Genomic DNA, 21,685 nt, shown 5'->3' with positions numbered 1-21,685 from the left:
TAGGGCTTCTGGCCCCCTACCTGGGAAGGTGGCCTCTGTCTCTGGATAGCAGAGCACAGCAATAAGAATAAGGAAAATACATTTAAACAATACCAACTGGAGAGTTCATAGCTTTTTTGCCATTTTACCATGATCAAACTGTTGAATGACAGCAGTTTGGATTGGCACCTTCTTTTTTAAATTTAAGTATACATATTTTTTTAGTTTGTTGGTTTAGAGCCTCTCCTACTTACCTAAGAGCTGGACCCAGAAAATGTGTTTGAATTCATGTGAGCCAAACTCATGGAATTGCTCATCCTTCACGGAAGTTCTTCAAAGGTAACATTTGCTACATTTGTGTTTCAGTAGCACTCTGGAGACACCAAGAAATATTTGGGTCCCTACATTTGGGAAAAAACAGGAGACAGATAAACTGTAGAAGGAGCAGAATGGGGGAATGAATCTGTTATGGATCAATGACAGAACCTGAAATAAAACAGATATAAGAGAATTTAGCTAACTCAAATTCAGTCACCATTAGACTTAGTTAAGAATGTACATGTAAGGATTTATCTGAGTTAACTCCTATTTAGAAAACCGTTAACTGGTGCAATTTCTATAAAGAAATTGAAGTTTGTGATATACATAGATATAAGTTATTTTTCATTCAATGCTATTACAATGCCATTTGGCAAACTATGGAAGAGCTCATGTGGTACAATGAAACATTTTCAGGGTTAAATGTGTTAAAATGTTTGCAAAACCCAGCATGGTGGAAATAACAGTAAGTATTTTGTAAGCAAAATGAATCTATATTGATAATAACTTAATAAGCATGGTACATAAAATCCTTACTTTTTCTCAAGCAAAACACAGGGCCACTGGGTCTTGAACTAAAGCTTTCTATATCTGCCTCTTGTGGAAAACAGTTCTGCCAGGACCCAGTTTCAACACAGAATCTGCAACTTAATCATGATAAGCTGCTTTTCATTTTCTATACAAACAGTAAATATTTCTCTTCAAGTACAACGGGAAAAATCTCACTACTTCAATCTGGTTTATTGACATACATATAAAAGATGATAGCTCTTACTTGCCACTTGGGCAATGGGAATAAAACTACTTGCATTCTGATCAACCAACAAACCTCCATGTAACACATCCGATGTAACACATAGTTTCCTGGCAGATAGCTACTTAATCTAAAATAGAATTTAACACTCCAGTAATGAATTTTGATTTACATATTAAAGCACTACATATACAAAGTCCTGTTAACTGGAAGACTGTCATTTTACTGAGCCACTGAAACACAAAACTACTTCTGACTGTTGCAAAACTCCGTAACTACATGCGTAGAGGTCAAACTGACAGATTATTGGAACATCTTTATTAACTTTCAGGATATCAGAAAAGAGCAGGATCTTCTATCATTCTTCTTAGGAGCATAATCACAAGACAAGAAAAATGAATCCTGTTATGCAGAAGTTTTTAGTTTCAGGCAGTTCAATGGTGAGGAATTTGATCCCCAAATGCAAGACCCACGTCCAGGGGTTGTAATTTTTTCCTGGCACTTTTGTTCTTACTATTTTTCTTAAAACCATCATATGCTTTCAGTGGTATAATATTTAACCATATCTGTGTCATAATAGAAGTTTAAGACTCTAAATTGAAGAATATACTATCATCCCTATTTTTGCATTACAGTGTAACTTATGTACATAAACATACGCAGTAGCTGTCACTAGAATGCAGGATCCTGTTGTAGAATGCGATCTGTGGACACAGAACTTAAGTACGGTTTTCTGCTTGAAACAGCATGTATCTAAGTGTGAAACATGAAGCAGTTAGCATATAGAGATATGCATGCAGAATATTGGTCAGCATTTGGGAATAAAACGTACCTGTCAGCAGAGTAGGAGGACATTTTTTGTAAATAAGATGAGCACTTTCAAGCAGGACCAATATTTAAGACTGGGAAGTGGATTTTCATTACATTACCGTATTTATTTCCAGAATCAGTCTAGCCTGGATAAATTAACTCTCCTCTCATCACACACATTTGATTTTGTAACTCTGTATTTAACTAGTTAACATAATGCTTTGTTTTTGAGAGGGAAATCACCTTCGGTTTGCTAATTTCTATGTATCCTCAGTTTAGAATCATAGAATCATAGAATAGTTAGGGTTAGAAAGGACCTTAAGATCATCTGGTTCCAACCCCCCTGCTGTGGGCAGGGACACCTTATGCTAAATCATATTACCCAAGGCCTCATCCAACCTGGTCTTGAACGCTGCCAGGGATGGAGCATTCACAACCTCCCTGGGCAACCTATTCCAGTGCCTCACCACCCTAACAGGAAAGAATTTCCTTCTTATATCCAATCTAAACTTCCCCTGTTTAAGTTTAACCCATTACCCCTTGTCCTATCACTACAGACCCTAATGAAGAGTCCCTCCCCAACATCCCTACAGGCCCCCTTCAGATACTGGAAGGCTGCTATGAGGTCTCCATGCAGCCTTCTCTTCTCCAGGCTGAGCAGCCCCAATTTCCTCAGCCTGTCTTCATACAGAAGGTGCTCCAGTCCCCTGATCATCCTCGTGGCCCTTCTCTGGACTTGTTCCAACAGTTCCATGTCCTTTTTATGTTGAGGACACCAGAACTGCACACAATACTGCAAGTGAGGTCTCACAAGAGCAGAGTAGAGGGGCAGGATCACCTCCTTCGAGCTGCTGGTCACGTTCCTTTTGATGCAGCCCAGGATACGGTTGGCTTTCTGTTTGTGTGACTCAGAATTCCCATTCAGCACTACCATGGTTTTGTTTCACTTTCTTACTTTCAAGAGAGATTAGTGTGCAGTCTGCCTCTTCAGGCAGGGTTTAGTTAATGGCACTTTCATGAAATCTCAGTAGTGAAGGTTCCTTTCTTGTAGGTTCTTCATTGCTGCAGTTCAGTTAAATGCAGAGATCTGAATAGATCCATTTTAGCAACCCATCTGCTGATTAAGCTAGTTTTAGCGAATCTGTAATTAGGATCATAGAATCATAAGATAGTTTGGATTGGAAGGGACCTTCAAAAGCCATCTAGTCCAACCCCCTGCAATGAGCCGGGACATTTAGATTAGATAGGTTTGTAGCAAGAACTACCAATGCTGATTAAGCTAGTTTTAGCGAATCTGTAATTAGGATCATAGAATCATAAGATAGTTTGGATTGGAAGGGACCTTCAAAAGCCATCTAGTCCAACCCCCTGCAATGAGCCGGGACATTTAGATTAGATAGGTTTGTAGCAAGAACTACCAATCTAACTACAAAGCCAAAAATATAATTCCTTATTTTACTTACTGGTATTTTTTTTTCTCTTCAACTTTTTTAAAAAATCAAACTTTTAATGTCTGAAACTCAAATTTTATGCCAGTAAACCCAAGATTTAGGTCTAAACCTGTACTTTCCCATTTAATCTAGAATTCGTTTCTGTGCTCTAGAAGTTCAAAATTTTGCCTTCAGCAAATTGACCTGATTGTCAAAGATGTGACAATTGTCAATAACAGCATAGACATGCTTAATGACTACAGCCTATGAATCCTCTGCTGTGAGGAGTGGCTCTGCTTGGTTGCATGCTGATAGCATGCAAAAGGGAAGCCTAAGGATGGTAATGGCATTTGTGGGAGGTGAGTGGAATTATTTCTAAAATAGAAAGGCAGCACAGGAAAAAGGCACAAATGTTTTAAATGAAAAAAAACCATTAAATTCTAATAAGAGAATCCTGGCAACAGTAATTGAGAGGTGGCAGGCAGATGAGAGGAGGCTTTTAAAGACAGGTAACTTGTCCTTGATATATTAGAGCTGGTAGATGGAAGCTTAATGAGAGTTAACGTGATTGAGTTAGTGAATTAAGAAGATTAATTCAATAAAGTTAGCTTAAAGTTAAGCATGTACTTCTAAGTACCTTGAGATTTTGGACCTTACAGAGTTCCGGCATCTTGCAGCAAGTCCTGAATTCATAATGTGAGAATTTTTGCACCTTTATGTAATTAATCAAATAAGGTCCAACTTTCCTATTACTGATTGAGCTTCAGGAGATAAATGGTGACATTTTCATTAATCCTCTTAATCACAGCCTTTATTGCATAAGTGTGACGCAAGGGAACAAAAGATAAACAACATGAAGATTTATCAGACTTTGTATGTCTGAGATGCATATTTCAACAGCTAGAAATGTCAGCCACCTAGAATGGTGAAGCAGAGTGTACTCTGCGTAGTATAAGCTCCAAAAGGAAAATTGTCTTGCTTCAACATGGACTCCTCATCAAAATACACCCAGTTAACATTTTTGCTGATAGTGTAAAGGCAGCTGACACAAGTGTGGTGGCAGTGACTTTTTCCTTATATTACTGCAGAAACCAGGTTTAGAAGTTCCTCACAATATCAGGAATCATGATTCTATCTTAATCCCCCAAAATCTCACAGTTTTCATAGTACTGATCTGTAATGAGCCACTCACCTATAACAGAAAACTTCTGAAGGTGCTAAAAAAGTCACACATCAAAATGTTAACAGCAGCTCACTAAAGCTTGTGCTTTTTAAATACCAAATATCTCTGTGTGTGTACCTGTTGGAAGTTTGTTGGTTTGTGGTTTGTTTGGTGTTTTTTCTTTCTCCCCTAGACCATGGATGCTGTGATATTTGGTGAAGGAGGAGATTTGAGCAACCTGATCTAGCGGAAGGTGTCCCTGCCTGTGGCAAGGGGGTTGGAACAAGATGATCCTTTCCAACCAAAACATTCTATTACTTTAAGAGTATTTTGTAGAGGGTCAGGCAACATGTTTATTTGCCAAATTTAATCACTTCTCTAGGAATCCTTCTGGCTGTTTTAGCACTGCCAAAGGGCTTTTGACCTAGTAGGATTTGGTTTTTTTTCCCACTGCCAGGGTGTTGATTTTTGCAAGACTGTACTTAATAATGTGAATTCCTGAATACATTGAAATAACTAATAAATGTTCTGAAATGCAGTTTGTGCACAATACTTAGAGAAGCTATCTGTTATCTTGTATTTGAGGCAAGAAAACAAAATACAGGACAAATAATTTCGTATTATAGACTTAAAGGTAGAAATAAAATTAAACAAACAGTGGCTGAACTCTCAAAAAAGGCGAGAAAATTATTAAGAAAACATACAATGGGAAGTCATAGACTAGAATTTCTGATCAAGGAAGGGAACTGATCTTTAACAGGGAAGTTGCCTGGTTTTGGTTTTGACAGCTTTGAGGCAAAAGGTGCATACAGTTAGGTGTTTTCCTTTGGTGTAATTCATCCTCTGCAGAACCTCTGTAAAAGAAACTGAACAACAAACTTGAGCAATATTTACTAAGCTCAACATAGTTACTTGCAAGGACATCACATTGATCACATTTTAACATCATTATATTAAAGTCCTTTTTTTATAACTCTTAGCATAGTATTGAAAATGCCAAGTTCGTAACCAATTTCTAAATCTTTCTTCTTCTGGAAAACACAGGCTGGTCTTGCTAGAACAAGAAACCTCCTCACTAGACTCAGTAAGATAGAATTAAAGTAGGCATGTTTTCTCTAATGAACTGTCATCAGCCACAACTCTCATCTGCCTTTTACACAACTGGTCCAGTAAAGGGACAGATGGACAGTAGTAGGCATATCCCATGTATATTTGCAATGGCAAGTTTAGATCACCATTCTGTGTTTTAGCTTAATTAACACATACCCGGTCAGTCCTTTATTAGGAATCATTTATAGTTCATAATTCTAGACTGTCTTGCACAGAATTTGTTTCTTTTGAAACATATAACAACCCCCACATCTCTTACTCTGTTGTTATTGGATGGTTGTCTACCATGTGTTAAGACTGTTTCTCAGCTGTGCATTGGTTTACAGTGATTAACAGTGACTTCATTTGCCCTTCTAAAGGTCAGCGTACTGTAAACAAGATAGAGTCTCCATAAGAGTTTTGTCAGCAAATGTAATAGTGTAACAGTCCTATACTTTGAATTCTATCCACATCCTTAAAGGTGAGCCCACACGATGTCCTCAGACTGCACTGCAGTCCGCAACTTTGAAATCTGGATGACTTTATATGTAAGCGTTTGGTTGCAAGGTTGCATTTTAACTGTTCTCCTTCGTGATCAATGTTACCTTTCCTAGATGAGAGATCACAATGCACAAATGAGTTAAGGATTTCTCATAAAATAAGAACCTTTAAACTCAATTAACATGAAATAAAGACTTCCACAGGCACAGAAACATTTTATGTTAGTACATTTACTCCATATAAACTACAGTAACTAGGGAACTACTTCCAGCTCCACTGCAATTGGAATTTGCTGTCGATAGATGCTTTCTCAGTAGCTGCAGGAGCACAGCTCATGACACCATTCACAAAGAGAAGAAAAACCATAAACCTGCAAAAGTCTTTAGATATTCACTGAAGGGATAAAGGAAGGGTGATAATGAACAAGAGGATTAAATATATTTTTGCTAGATATTTGAAATGCAGCCTATAGTGAATGTGTAAGAATATATTATAACTGCACTAACAACGTATTTTAATGTGTTAAGAATATACTATGTGCCTGTGGCACTTTCTAGATTTTTAAACTAAAGCAGTGTAATGTTCTGCCAACTTAGATACCTAGTGTACGTACATGCATGTACTTCATTATAAGTGAGTCAGGGATTGCTTTACAGCCACTGCAAATTCCATTTGCTTGAGCATTTCATAAAAAGCATGTTTACAGCCTTAAATTTCAATTTAAATTTTCGATTCACTCCAGTATGGGAAGTTTTTTTGAAGAGCTAGACCCAGACCTCATGCCTGTCCTGTATGGTTAGTTAGTACTCAGTGAGAATAAATCAAAACCATTGGCAGTAGGAAATCACATCATTTAAAGTGGCTTTTCTTGAAGCCACCCCTTCAATTACAAGGCTCTTTTAAACTTTCCGGGCACGGACGTCTCTGATCCAGCTCTCGCTATGGCCGGGCCACGCCGAGCTTGTTGCTGCCATGCTCTGCGCCATAACTCCTCACTTCCTGGTGGGGGTCGGCTGGCTGCCGAAGCTGTGGTGCCATCCCTTACGCTCAGTCCCATTTCTGCGCACTTAAGATGCAGGCACTGTGAGTACAGCAGCAGCCGTGGAATGACTGGGTGTACTGGGGCAGAGAGTGTGCCACTCCCCTCGCTTCAGGCCACCTCGTACCTCTACTCTGTGGCAGCGCCCCAACACCCAGCAGCGCCTACCCCCACCCCCGTCATTCTAGAAGGTTTGGTGGCCACCCTGCTGTTGTGTTGTGGTGAAGCCCTTGCCAGTTTCTGGGTGAGAGGCAGCAGGTCATGGCAAGCAGGAGTGGGTAAGTTTTGTTGTGCATTTCTCCATCGAGCTTTTAATGTAGGTAGCAAAAAATGTGTTATGTCTTGTGGAAGGAGAATTTTGCCATTCCTGGCTGAGGCTTTTCTGAGCACCGAGCTGCTGGGTGCTGAAGATAAAACTGCACAGGCAAGCCACTGTGCAGCCGGAGCCTGCGGGGCAGTTCAGGCCGCTAAGAACTAGTAATGACTGTTTTTTTATTACCTACGAGTCGCATATGGTAAGAGGTGGTGTTGGCCTTTTGCAAGCAATAAGCTCAATAGCCTTGTCATTTTAAGGCCTAATTTAGTGCAACGTAAAGTCTGAAATACTAATCTGTGAGGAAACAGTAGAAAACAATATATTAAAAAGTGCATGTTTTCCTAGGTTCACAAATTTTCAGTTTCAGTTCTTCAGTCAGAAAATTTGGCCTCCTTTTAAAGGGCTGCATTTAAGCAATCATGAGATTTTGGGAGCACCTGTGTGAGCAACTGCTGATCAGTGTAAGTGAATGATATATGGTCTGATTTAGAGTATTATTTTGGTCAGTATTTGAAATTAATTATTTTTCATTATGGTTACAGCTGGTTAGTGGTGGAATAGTAAAGTAGTCCTCCTCTGGGTATTTTTTCAAGTCCTGCTCAGTGGAAGCAGGGCAAGAGTAGACTAAGGTCTTTATAATAGCACTGATAACAGTAAGGTATATTGTATCCTGTTTAACTCTGAAGTGAATGTATTTTTTGCTTATGGTAGATACAAATTTATGCATCTGTGTGCTGTGATTGGTTCCTGTTCTGAATGTGGTGGTATGGAAATGTCTGTGTGCTGTGATTGGTTCCTGTTCTGAATGTGGTGGTATGGAAATGTCTGTGTGCTGTGATTGGTTCCTGTTCTGAATGTGGTGGTATGGAAATGTCTGCTTTGCTGTCTGGTAATGATTAAGGTAGTCTTCTCTACAAGGGTTCCTCTAAGTTCCTTTCCTTTGTTTTAATTCCAAGAAACAGCAGTTGTCAATGTTTCAACTGTTGGAAAGCCCTGGGTGTGTGTGTGTGTGAGGTGGGAATTGAGTCATCCAATTAATTGTAAAGCAGTAACAAGCAAACAAAAATTCTGAAAATATATTTTTTTCCCTAGTTGTAGATGTGCTATGAGGGTTGCACACCATTTAACACTAAATCGTTGCTATGCTGTCCCAGAAGTTGAATCTTGAATGTTGAAACAAGTTGGATGACATGTTTTTTGTTTGTTTTTGAAGGGTGTGAGGACCTCTAACCATGCTTTTACAGGGATTTCAGGAAAATTACTTATATGATAAAACATTTTTTCCCTTTTGAGGAGAATTTTTCTCAGGATTGTCAGTAGAGATGACTAAAGTTGCAGGTTAAATCCTTCTGTCATGCAGCTTTATATTATTTCCCCACCTTTTTTTTTTACAAATTTAATCTATGTTTTAATTGGAATTTTTATCATAGTACCACTGTACCATTAATACTAAGGTAGCAAAATACTGTGTTCACCGATAGTGTGTTGTTCCAGTTTCCTGATCACATATGCTGGTATACATGGTCGAATGATTTTTGTATTTATTTTTGCAGTAATGACCTGGTTCAATTAATGTAGGAGATGAGTTCCTGGAAAGTTAGTGACAACTTTTGGTGCAAACCATAGTCTAAGCTAGCAATAATAGTTGGGATTTTTACAAATAAAGTGAAATTAAGATTGCGTTCTATGCATTGGTATGTTTTAGTACTCCTTTGGTTGTTGCTGAGATCATTGAACAGTTCAGTAGTTTGCAGGGAAGTGCAAAGTTGCCTCACTAATTGCAGTTTTGAGTACCTAAGGTAGCCTTTTCACTCTTTGCCCCGTGGACAAAAGGGCAACCTAGCATAATGAAATTTTGTTTAATAACTTTTTTTTTCTTTTTAAAAAAGAAGTTGGCTATGCTGAATTCTGTAGTAGTTTTTAGAGGACAGACAATTTCATTGTTTGTGAATTTGTCACATGCAATTTGTAATGCAGTATTGTGTCCTGCAGAAAATAAAATAGGTATTACTAGTGGTGGATGTGTAAAAATTAGTGTCAAAGTTTGTATGGCTGATGTGAGCTACTTTATTTCTGTTAATACAGTGAATTTAATTTGTATTATTGAGTGCATATGCTTGTATCTTCCTGTTCTGTTTCCTTCCAACTATGAGGAAGAAAGCATTCTTTTCTTGCTGAAGAGTTCATTTATGATTCTAGGTAATGGGCCATACTTTATTCAGTTGTATCTAATCCTCAGTGCCGTATTGTTGACTCTCCTATTCTCATCCTACATTTGATTGTAAGTGCTCAAGCAGCACACATCTGTAATTCTGTACACATAGTTAAGAGTAATGGTTTTTAGAAACAAACTGGAATATCTAGTAACTGCTTCTTAGTGCAAAAAAGTACATATTTCAGAAACTTACACTGCTATATACTTTATGTATTGCCAAAGCAGGTGCTTGATACTAATGCAAGGTGTAAAATGAGTGTCCATACCTTCTGTGGAGGCAAAAGTTCTGTGAAGGGCTATTCCCAAAATGGATTAAATTCTGAAAGTATGTTTTATTGCACTGATCTTTCATTATCTTTGATTATCTGTGGATTTGTTGGTGGGTTGTCAGAGTCTCTTGCCCCTGGCAATGATTTCTTGAAAAGTATTTGTGATACAATGTCTACTACATTTCTGAATGGTCGTTCTTTATAACTTTCCAGAGATTAATTTATGGTCAGTATGATCGACCTTTTATTTATCTGTAGCATGTATAATGAATCCAGGTGTTGAATCAGAACAATGTGCTTAGAGCATAACTCTTTTTGTATAAGGATAAATTTTGCTTCTATTTTGAACTTTTAAAAGAACTGTTACCTGAACTGCGATTTTTTAATTATTTTTTCTTTTATTTTCCCTCATTCAAAACTAATCATGTAATGTTTTATTTGTCAGGTGTACTACTTCAAGAAATTTAAAACATTTACATTGAAATGAAAGAATTTCTAGCATTCAGACTATGTGATTATACTGCTAAAAAGAAGTGTGTTTCCTCTCCTGCTCTGCTAATATTTATTAAGCACTAAATGAGAGCTGTGTGGTTTCATTTTGTTAGCAGACTGAGAGTCATCTTAGCTCACACTGATTTAATAATATAGGTTATGTGCACGTTGAAGGAACTACACTGCATCCCCTGGGATTGATTTCCATCTCAATTAACTAGTCAGAGGCAAAGAGGTGGACATTTACGGCAACAGAAGTGTTTCTAAGACATCTTAGAAAGAGTCTAAGATGTGGCTAAGAGAAGCAAAGATCACCCAGGGATGCTTAGGTATTTGTAGATGACAAAGCCATATGTTATTTAGTCTAACAGAACAATCTGTAAAGCAAGGGTAATGGATGCTGTTTCATAGAATACTGGAATAATGAATAGTAAGAAAGTAGGGGTGTATTCGTGGATATGTTTGGAGCTTACCTTTGTTTTATACAGGGAAGGGCCTGAAATCTTGAGTATTCTAATGACAGTTTTACTATATGCCTCAGTGTTATTTAGGTGCAGGAGATAGAGGGTTTCATGCAGAGAGGAAAGAAGAAAAGGAAATATACATGCAGACGAAAAAAAAGATGTTTGGAAATTTAACCCTGAAACATTTACAATAAAAAAGATTAATATATGGGATATTCAGAATATGAGATTATACATCTGTTTTGAGAAGTGGTTGATCCACCCTGATGCTTCCAGGCTTTCACTGGTGATAGATGTTGGTGTCCAAAAGGTCACTGTCAGACAGTTGAGTCCAGCTCACTAATGTGTTCAGAAGCATTTCTCTGTGTGTGGTGCCCAATCCCCTCAAGGACTGTATATTCTGGCCTTAAGTTTTGACAGCTCCTCCTCTTACACATTTTAAGGAATTGGCTGATTCTGTGCATGACTGATGGCCCGTTTCCCTTGCACCATGGTGAACTGCTGTTTTATTTGCCATGTTTGTTGTCAGGCTGAGATAAGGAAAATCAGAAGATTGATTATTGGTTACATGCTTATGGAGTTGGATAGTCACTTCCTCCTTCTGAAAACCATAATCTCTTCCAGTTTAATACAGTATATAACATCTGTGTGTACTGGTAAAATATTCCTTTTGCCTTTATACTGACTTTTTTTTTCTGTCTGCATGAAGAAAGAGGTAAGGAGTAAAACTGTTGCATTTTAGTCAGCTCTTTGCTTCTTGTAGTCTCCTTTTCACATAGTTTGCTTTCTATTTCTGTACTTGTATGGTACTGCTGGAAAGCCCTCTTAACATTTCTAACATTTCAGCAAATGGTGCTAACGAAGGACCTATCTTGACATGTCAAAGGCCACTTTGTGATTATTCCAGTGGCTTAAGTCTAGTGCCCATGCAGACGGTGCCTTTTTTGAGAAACTTTCAGTGACACACAGACCACACCTATGGACTGTTCCTGTTTAGGGGACTCTTCAGCTAACTTGGCTTGCAGGGCACAAATGCAGTTGAGATGATACAATGTAATCTCTCTGGTTGTAACTAGGGCTCTACACTCTGAGTTCTGGAGGGGGAATCTTTAACTTAGTTCTTCAGTGGTCTGTACTGTGATGCAAAGCAGTGAGAGAAAGATTAATGGGGCTCTGCATCAGGCCTGACAGCTTTACCAGAAAGGAAATGGTTTGTGAAATGTTACTGTGCAGAATTCTCCTTTACACTTGTGTGATCTTTGCCTCAGAGTATTGTGGTGTTGTGTTTGTGCTTTTTTCCATTTTAAATTTGGTTGAGGGCCAGTTTATCAAAGCAATCTCCTAAATGAACTTGTGTGAAATAGGACTTATCTAAGCACATGAAACTTGTAATAAATAGGTTGAAGTGGGTTGTTCTAGATTTCTGTTGATTAAAAAAAAAAAAAAAGAACTGTCCATTGGTATTCAAATAGCCTTTATTAATTAATTATGGAAATAGAATCTTTAGCATGCTTGACAAATAACATTATGGGAAACATTAAAGTTCTAGAATACCCTGAGGAGTTTCTTCATGTTAACAAGGTAGCTGGTTATAGATGAACAGGGGCAGCAATAAGCCTTGGATGTACAAGGTAGAGCTAATTTTGTCAAAGTAGTAGTTGTGGCATTAATGGACTAGAGTTCAATTCTGCAGAAAAATGGAGGAAAGAGACAGGTAAAATTAAGCAAAGTGTAACAGGCTTAATTAATTAACAGAGGTTTGCAGATACGTAGTCCCTCACAGCAGTTTCCAGAATCTTTCTTGAAAACTGGGAGGTGTGAAACTAGAAAAGACATCGAAAGCAACATAATATATGTTAAGTATATTTTTAGTATAGCTTGTAACTATTCCCACAAAAGTGATGAGTAATAAAAATTAAAGTAATAGTGTAGCTTTTGACCTGAAGTACCCTAAAGCATTTTATAAGCAATGCAGAAATAAGCTATAAACTTTGGAAGCAGCTTATAAATAGCTCAGTATCACAATTTTACTTGATCTGGAAAGAAGTTAAGTTTTACTATAGAAAATGGGTAAATGGGTTGAAAAACAAGCAATATTGTGATACTACTTTATTGCACATTTGGGACTAAGTTTTCAGTCTACAGAAATATGTTTTTTCACTCTAAACAAGTATTCCAGTCTGTGTAAGTTTTATTAAGCTCATAAAAATACACATAGTAATCATAAATTCATATAAAGATGCAGCAACAACTAGAAGACATACATACATCCATCAGTGTAGCCTTTTTCTTAAAAATATAGAGTTATGATTTACTGCTGATCTTTTAGTTTTTACATGGCATTTTTTTTATATGAAAAGTCATTTTTCTCAAAAGACTTTTTAAGGCTTCATGAATAGAGCTAGGGGTCGAAGCTAAGAATACATAATAAACTTGTAGAAGATAATTCAGTATACCACTAAATTAGAAGCAAAGAATATATAAGCACCTTTTTTTCATTTATAAGTGGAGGAGAGCAGACTAACAGTTAAAATCAATTTTCAGAGAGTATATAATTTATATCAAAAGCCATGTTGACTGCTGTAATGCTGAAAATAAAGTGTTACTCATCAGTCCAGAATTCAGCTGCTCCTACAAATGACATATCTTCTGAACAGTGATGAGTCAGGATTAATTTCTACCTTAATGGATTGCTTTATTGCATTTGTGTCTGTGTTGCAGTATGATGTCTATCATCACTATGCCATCGTTTTTTCCCCCCTGCTCTTCCCCTTCCCAATTCTTTTGTTTGCATTTGTTGCTCATCTCTTGGGCACTTAAAGTTTAATGGATCACAAGGTGTTTGAGGCTTTGCCTTCTTTGAAACATTTGGCAAAGCAAGGTCCTCATCTCAGTTTCAGCCTTTTTAATTTATACATTACAGTCATCATGTCACTGACTTGGTAAATTCATATACACATTTGTCCTGGGTTCAGCAGTAGCAGTCATTTTTCTCCTTCTTAGTAGTTGGTGCAGTGCTGTGTTTTTGACTTTCGGCCTGGAAACAACACTGATAACACTGATATTTTTATTTGTTGCTAAGTAATGTTTACTCTGACCAAGGATTTTCTGAGTCTCATGCTCTGCCAGGGAGGAGGGGAAGCCAGGAGGAAGCAAAGACAGGACATCTGACTCAAACTAGGCAACGGGGTATTCCATACCACAGCACGTCATGCCCAGGATGTAGAACTGAGGGCAGTTAACCAGAAGGGCTAGTTCACTGATAGGGTCGGGCTGGGTATAGGTCAGCAGGTGATGAGTGGTTGTATTCTCTTCCCTTGTTATTTCTCGTATCATTATTATTATTGGAGGTAGCAGCAGTTATTTGTGTTATACCTTAGTTACTGGACTGTTCTTATCTCATCCTGTTGGACTTACATTCTTTTGATTCTCCTCCCCATCCCTCTGGGAGCGGGAGATAGGAAGGGTGGGGGGAGTGAGAGAGCGAGCTGTGTGACTGGGCTTAAAGCATGACAACATTAAGCTTACAGTGTATCTGATTAGAGTTCTCAAGAGAAAAAAGTACTTGTGCTTGGTTCTGATCTTTATTACATGGCCAGGGAAGTGTTCAAAAACCATGCAGACGAGACCCTCATTGACATGGTTTAGTGATGGACTTGGCCATACTGGCGTAGTGGTTGGGTTTCCTTGGCAATAAGTTTTAGCTATGAAGAATAGGAAGTCTTCACCAAGAAGGGAAAACAGAAGTGATTTATAGTATAATTGAGTTAGGAGTCCAGAAAAAATTGGGAAGATACTAAGCACTTCTTGGTGGAGTGAGGAGCAACACATCTTCATCGTAGAATAGTTAGGGTTGGAAAATACCTTAAGATCATCTAGTTCTAACCACCCCCTGCCATGGGCAGGTACAACTCACACTAAGCCATGCCACCCAAGGCTCTGTCCAACCTGGCCTTGAACACTGCCACGGATGGAGCATTCACAACCTCCCTGGGCAACCCATTCCAGTGCCTCACCACCCTAACAGGAAAGAATTTCTTCCTTATAACCAATCTAAACTTCCCCTGTTTAAGTTTTAACCTGTTACCCCTTGTCCTATCACTACAGTCCCTAATGAAGAGTCCCTCCCCATCATCCCTATAGCCCCCCTTCGGATACTGGAAGGCTGCTATGAGGTCTCCACGCAGCTTTCTCTTCTCCAGGCTGAAACACAGCCCTGGCTTTCTCAGCCTGTCTTCATACGGGAGGTGGTCCAGTCCCCTGATCATCCTTGTGGCCCTCCTCTGGACTTGTTCCACCAATTCCATATCCTCTAACATGTCCATGTCATTTAACAGTTCCATGTCCTTTAACAGTTCCATGTCCTAATAACGTGTTACTTCATTTTGTACAATGTATATAAGAGTAATTTAGGTAGTTGGCTGACTCTTCCCAAGAAAATACTCATTTTTGGGTGTTAGTGCAGTAAAGTTGACTGAAAAAAAAAATCCCTCGGGGTTCATTTAATCCTTATTTTGCAGTGTGGGCAAACAGTATGTCCTGGGTTCAGCAGTAGCAGCCATTTTTCTCCTTCTTAGTAGCTGGTGCAGTGCTGTGTTTTGACTTTCAGACTGGGAACAGTGCTAATAACATCGATGTTTTTAGTTGTCGCTAAGTCATGTTTACTCTGACCAAGGACTTTCTGAGTCTCATGCTCTGCCGGGGAGGAAGGAAAGTTGGGAGAAAGCAGAAACAGGACACCTGACCCAAACTGACCAAAGAGGTATTCCATACCATGGCACGTCTATCTCAGTATATAAACTAGGGGCAGTTACCCGGAAGGGTTAGGCTGGGTATTGGTTGGAGGGTGGTGAGCGGTTGTATTCTTTTCCCTTGTGATTTCCCTTATCATTATTATTATTGCTGGTAGCAGTAGTGGTTTTGTGTTGTACCTTAGTTACTGGGCTGTTCTTACGTCAACCCATGGGAGTTACATTCTTTTGATTCTCCTCCTCATCCCTCTAGGAGCAGGGGTAGGAAGGGGGGGGAGTGAGACAGTGAGCTATGTGGTTCTGAGTTACTGACTGGACTTAAACCATGACACAATACTAGACCAATAAAGCTGTTCTTACCTGAGAATGAAACAGGTGGTGAGGCAATGTAGTGCTTTTTTCTTCCTCTCTAAAAATCTCACTTTGCATTTGGCTTTGCACATGTGTTCTCACCTTGGAGTTAACTCTGAACCTCAGCTCATTCTTAAACCACTCTCATGCATCCTTGAGTCACGGTTGGAATGCCTCTCTCAAGGACTCTTACCAACAGTATTGTGCTTTCCTCTTTCTTTTCAGCAGAATGAATATGGTAACACCTCTTGTTCCTCTGACAGTGAAGAGGCAGACTCACTTTGCAGGTGAATTTCCACTTGTCCTGAGGCCCTTAACGGTTTAGGAGCATTTTTCTTTTGCCTACAGAAAGGATATTACATTATCTTCATCACCTCCAGCCATATATGGCTTTAGGGCGTTGGCTGCTGCAAATTATCATACCTTTCTGAAGAATCTTTCTTTGCACACCTTACTGGAGATCCACTGAGAGCAGCTGGTGGACCTCCAAGATTTTTTTTTTTTCCTACATGTTTTTTCCCTTTAGCCTTGTTATGTCCAGTGGAAAGCATCTGGAAATCTGAGGATGAAAGAAACTGAGGGTTTCTTAATGCATGTACCTTCCAATCAGGGAGAGGACATTATGACACATAGTGTGAGTGCATTTGTGTGATCGTAGTGAAGGTATAAAGCCTTCCATCTCAAGAATTTTTGAGAATTGTGCAAGCTTGTTCATAGATGATATATCTCAAACAGCCTCTATATACTACTCCCTTTTACGTTTGATTGTTAGATAAAGAGTAGGAATTGGAGAAGTTGATGCACACATTTTCAGATAAAAGCTTTTCCAGTTGTGCACTCCCCTAGATATACATGTGCACTCCATATAATGTTGTAATGTGTGAGAGGAATAGAGGAATATGATTAGCTGGGGGTTGTTTCTCTTTTTTTTTTTTCCTAATTATTGATTGCATCTAGTATGCACAGGTCTTACTCTTCAAAATGGGCATCAAATAATTCAAAAAAACATCAGGCTAATGGAGTATTTTTTCTACTGTAGACACTACACTTACAGGCTCAGTTCAAAGTTTTGCTCTTCCCACTGCACCTTAATTAGTGTATTAATTCATGTTGTTAAAAATCCTGGTTTGTTCACTGTTGTTAATGTTTTCAAGGAAGAGCTGTGTTACTTCTTTCATAGTATCTTGGAAATGGTTGAAGAGAATGATTACAAATAGGTCTGCTGTACTGAGTAGTACAAGGTGAACAAATAAGCTTTTTCATGTGATTAAAAAAAAAAAGTTTAAAAATGTTTTTGTTTTAAAGTTATGTTGGGGCTGATTTCAATCAGACCAGTCCTGACAAACACTGCTCTTCAGAAAGAGAATGATTTTCAGACTGAGAGCAATCACTGGCTCTTCATTTGAAAATTTTACGTATTTTTGAAGTTGAGGTATACTTGGACTTCAGGTCCCTTTACAGAAAGCTAGTAACTCTCTTGGAGGATATGAAAGAAATGTGATGGAGCTTACAATGCTTAAGGGAGAGACTGTAGTGTAATAAAGGATTTTTGCTATTTGAGGAATGTTCCAAGATGTACATGATACTTTAAGGAAAGTTAGGTGATAGATCTTACAGCTAGGGCTTGACTTTCCTTATAGGTTGTGGACCTTTAGTAGTGATGAAACAGCTTCTTATCCTTAGTAGTAACATTACAGCTTTGAAAGAGATGTCAGGAGGCGTACATTCCCATTTGACTCTTCCCACTTGATTTATTTGGATTATTGTGTTTTGGGTTTGCATTAAGGAGATATTTTCAGGAGCTGGGGAGGAAAATCCTGACAGTGAGTGTACTGATGGTGGCGACCATGCTTATGACTGCTTGGATTGTCTTTTGGGTGGAAGAGCTGTTAGCCTGATCACCTGCTGAGATTGACAGAGAACCCTTTTATTTATGCATAAACTGTGTGTTTTTGGCAAGTTTCAGAGTGTGGGGATGAATACTTACAAAACTGTTTGTTTATTTAAGGTTGCTAATCTTGCTTGTTCGTTATCAACAAATGAAGATGGAATGAAAATTGTCCAAATGGCAGCTAATCACATAGAGACTTTATGTCCACAGGTATGGCTTTTTCAATTAATTCCCATTACAGTGCCCTGAGCATACACTGTATTTTTGTCACACAGCATAGGTAGTCATGCTCCTTCAGTCTAACTTCACATTCCATTCACACAGCTTAGTGAGTAAATGGAGACCAAATGATAAATCAAGGGCAAATACTCAGTTCATTTGTTTATTTTTTATTAGTGGTCAACATAGGAATTGTAAATGATTTGGGGAGTTTTAAAAAGCTGTAGGAATGTCAATTGAAAAAACATGCTGCTGTGTTTCTGAAATTACACCTGTTTGAATGAACAGTGTACCATAATAGGCAAATTGGGAGTATTTTTTACACTTAGAAAGCAACATATTTTGACCTTTAAGGTGAAATATTATCACCATTTGATTTGGATTTTGTGTATGTGAATGTTATTATGAATTCTTCTCAATATCAATTCAAAATCATGTCTTAAGCAAATGAATGAAAAACAACACAGATACAAATAAATTTTTGATACTTAATACATTATAAAATGTGTCTTCACTGTATTTGTAACGTTTAGAATCACAAAGATGTAAAAACTTCTGTAGTTAACATCTGTTCAGAGCAAAGATTTTAATGATTTGTGTGAATCTGATTTGAGTGTTTCAGACTTGAGACTGCATAATTTCAAGATCATTAGTTCTTTGAAGAATACTGTTGTTTACACAGTGGCCTAAATATTCTTATCCTTTTGTGTGTTTGCAGGCTAAATGTAGTTGAAATAGAAGGTGAAGAGCAAATATTAGTAATATATACAATTATAAGCTGGTGAGGTCCATTTTGTGCTTGTTGAGTAAATGCAAGACTTGGGGGGGGAAGAGGGGAAGAGAAACTTTAATCAAGGAAATGCGGTATTCTGAAAATATCACAGATCAGTATTCTCTCTTGAAATGTCCAGTTTCAGTGTCTTTCTTTATAACTTTATGTTATAAAAGTGGTTATTGAGACAAAGGAGGGGGGCACAAAATCACAAAATGGAATATAGAAATCTTTAGAATTAGTTTTAAGTAATGTTAAGATTGAAGGCTTTGTAACAGTAGCAGTGGAAAATTACTGAGGTGCATGATACATAGAAAAAATATAGAGTGCAGCTAGAGAACATACTGAGAATTCTCACAAGATAAATCGTTATAGTTGTCATAGTTTTAAGAAAAAAACAGTCCTGAAGAACAGGACACAGGATAAGGAGTATCTGGGAAGTGCAGGTGTCCAGGATGGGCTACAGTTAAACTAACTGATAAGTAGGAGGATAGGAGGATTATTATGTCTCTGGTGCTAACGAACCAATTAAACTGGTATGAGCATCTACTGCGCATACTTCAAAGGCTGCCAGGAGTGATGAATATTGTTGGAGGAAGTAAACGACCCTCAGAGACCACCACCACAATTTTGTACGCATGTGAGGAACTCTCTGGAAAATGATGTAATCCATACGTAGCCTCATGAATATGTATGTATGCCCAGCGGCTATAAAAGGACTGCTTGTGTGGCAGTTGGGGTGACACACGTTAGGAGGAGCTATCCCCCGTGTCTCCCGGGAACTCTCTCTGGGGACAGGAGATCATAGAATCATAGAATCATAGAATAGTTAGGGTTGGAAAGGACCTTAAGATCATCTAGTTCCAACCCCCCTGCCACAGGCAGGGACAACTCACACTAAACCATATCACCCAAGGCCTCGTCCAACCTGGTCTTGAACACCACCAGGGATGGAGCATTCACAACCTCCCTGGGCAACTCATTCCAGTGCCTCACCACCCTAACAGGAAAGAATTTCTTCCTTATAACCAATCTAAACTTCCCCTGTTTAAGTTTTAACCTGTTACCCCTTGTCCTATCACTACAGTCCCTAATGAAGAGCCCCTCCCCAGCATCCCTATAGCCCCCCTTCAGATACTGGGAGGCTGCTATGAGGTCTCCGCACAGCCTTCTCTTCTCCAGGCTGAACAGCCCCAACTTTCTCAGCCTGTCTTCATACAGAAGGTGCTCCAGTCCCCTGATCATCCTTGTGGCCCTTCTCTGGACTTGTTCCAACAGCTCCATGTCCTTTTTATGTTGAGGACACCAGAACTGCACACAGTAGTCCAGGTGAGGTCTCACAAGAGCAGAGTAAAGGGGCAGGATCACCTCCTTCGATCTGCTGGTCACTCTCCTTTTGATGCAGCCTAGGAAACAGCTTTCTGGGCTGCAAGCGCACACTGAGGCCAGCTCATGTTCATTTTCTCATCGACCAACACCCCCAAGTCTTTCTCCACAAGGCTGCTCTGAATCTCTTCTCTGCCCAACCTGTAGCTGTGCCTGGGATTGCTCCGACCCAGCTGTAGGACTGTGCACTTGGCATGGTTAAACTTCATAAGGTTGGCATCAGCCCATCTTACAAGCGTGTCGAGGTCCCTCTGGATGGCATTCCTTCCCTCCAGTGTGCAACTGAACCACACAGCCTGGTGTCATTGGCAAACTTGCTGAGGGCACACTCAATCCCACTGTCCATGTCAGCGACAAAGATGTTGCACAATACCAGTCCCAGCACCGTTCCCTGAGGGACACCATTCGTTACGGGTCTCCAGCCGGGCATTGAGCCATTGACCACAACTCTTTGTGTGCGGCCATCCAGCCAGTTCTTTATCCACTGAGTGGTCCACCTATCAAATTGATGTCTCTCCAATTTAGAGACAAGGATGTCATGTGCGACAGTGTCGAATGCTTTGCACAAGTCCAGGTAGATGACATCAGCTGCTTTACCCCTGTCCATCAGTTCTGTAGCCCCATCATGGAAGGCCACCAAATTGGTCAGGCAGTATTTCCCCTTAGTGAAGCCATGCTGGCTGTCACCAAGCACCTTGTTGTTTTTCATGTGTCTTTTATATCTCTTTATTAGTTGTATGATTCAGGATGTCATCTTTGTTTAGTTGAGATGTTAATAGAATTTAAAACCAGCACATACCAGTTGCAGCTGGCTAGTACCAGGCTTGAGCTTGAGAGTTCAAGCATTCCTCTTTCCCTACCCAGTTGCCTGTTGTCTGTAAGAGTTCATAATTTAAGCCATTTTTTTTGCCAACCACAGCCTACACCGTTCTGAAGAAACCATTTGGAAGTAGAGGAGGTGAGTGAACCTTTAACGACAGAGCACCAGCTACACAGCTCGAGGGCATCTGAGAACGTTGTAAGGGACCTTAAATATCACCTAGTTACAACCCTGCTGCCATGGGCAGGGACACCTTCCACTAGTTCAGCATGATCAAAGTCCCATCCGGCCTGGCCTTGAACACTTCCAGGGATGGGGCATCTACAACTTCTGTGAGCAAATATAGAATTTGTAGTGAACTACTTACTGTTGCTTAGATGGAAGCTGGCTTCCTCTTGGTCTTTTGCACTCTATTTAAGGGCATGTTTCTTCTAAGAACCATGGAACATATGGTTCTGTGTTCTCTCACACGCTGGTGTAACATCTGTAGAGGCAAGTGTTTTTTTCATGGTGACTAGTTATTGAGGAAAAATATGAATGGGAAGATGTTATTTTAAAAGCAAATTACATGCTTCTATCATGTCTTCACTGGTTTATGTGGAGTGTCTTAGTTTGGAAACAAATATTTGAGATTTGATATGGTTTTATTTGTTTTGC

The 21,685-nt window shown here is 39.1% G+C and overlaps 1 protein-coding gene across 1 annotated transcript in view; it reads left to right on the top strand.

Moving 5' to 3' along the window:
- Positions 1 to 21,685, top strand: part of CTNNA3 (catenin alpha 3) — a 379,762-nt gene that overhangs the window by 201,585 nt on the left and 156,492 nt on the right. The window contains exon 6 of the mRNA XM_057421525.1: positions 17,949 to 18,041. Within this exon, the coding sequence (XP_057277508.1) occupies positions 17,949 to 18,041 (93 nt within the window). The remainder of the gene's footprint in view (positions 1 to 17,948; positions 18,042 to 21,685) is intronic.

Source organism: Pezoporus wallicus, unplaced genomic scaffold (assembly GCF_028554395.1).
Source record: "Pezoporus wallicus isolate ANWC-B61680 ecotype Strahan unplaced genomic scaffold, APGP_CSIRO_Pwel_v1 contig_4816, whole genome shotgun sequence".
NCBI lineage: Eukaryota > Metazoa > Chordata > Aves > Psittaciformes > Psittacidae > Pezoporus > Pezoporus wallicus.
Note: the sequence above shows the minus strand (reverse complement) of the source record. Positions and strands in the feature narration are given on the sequence as shown.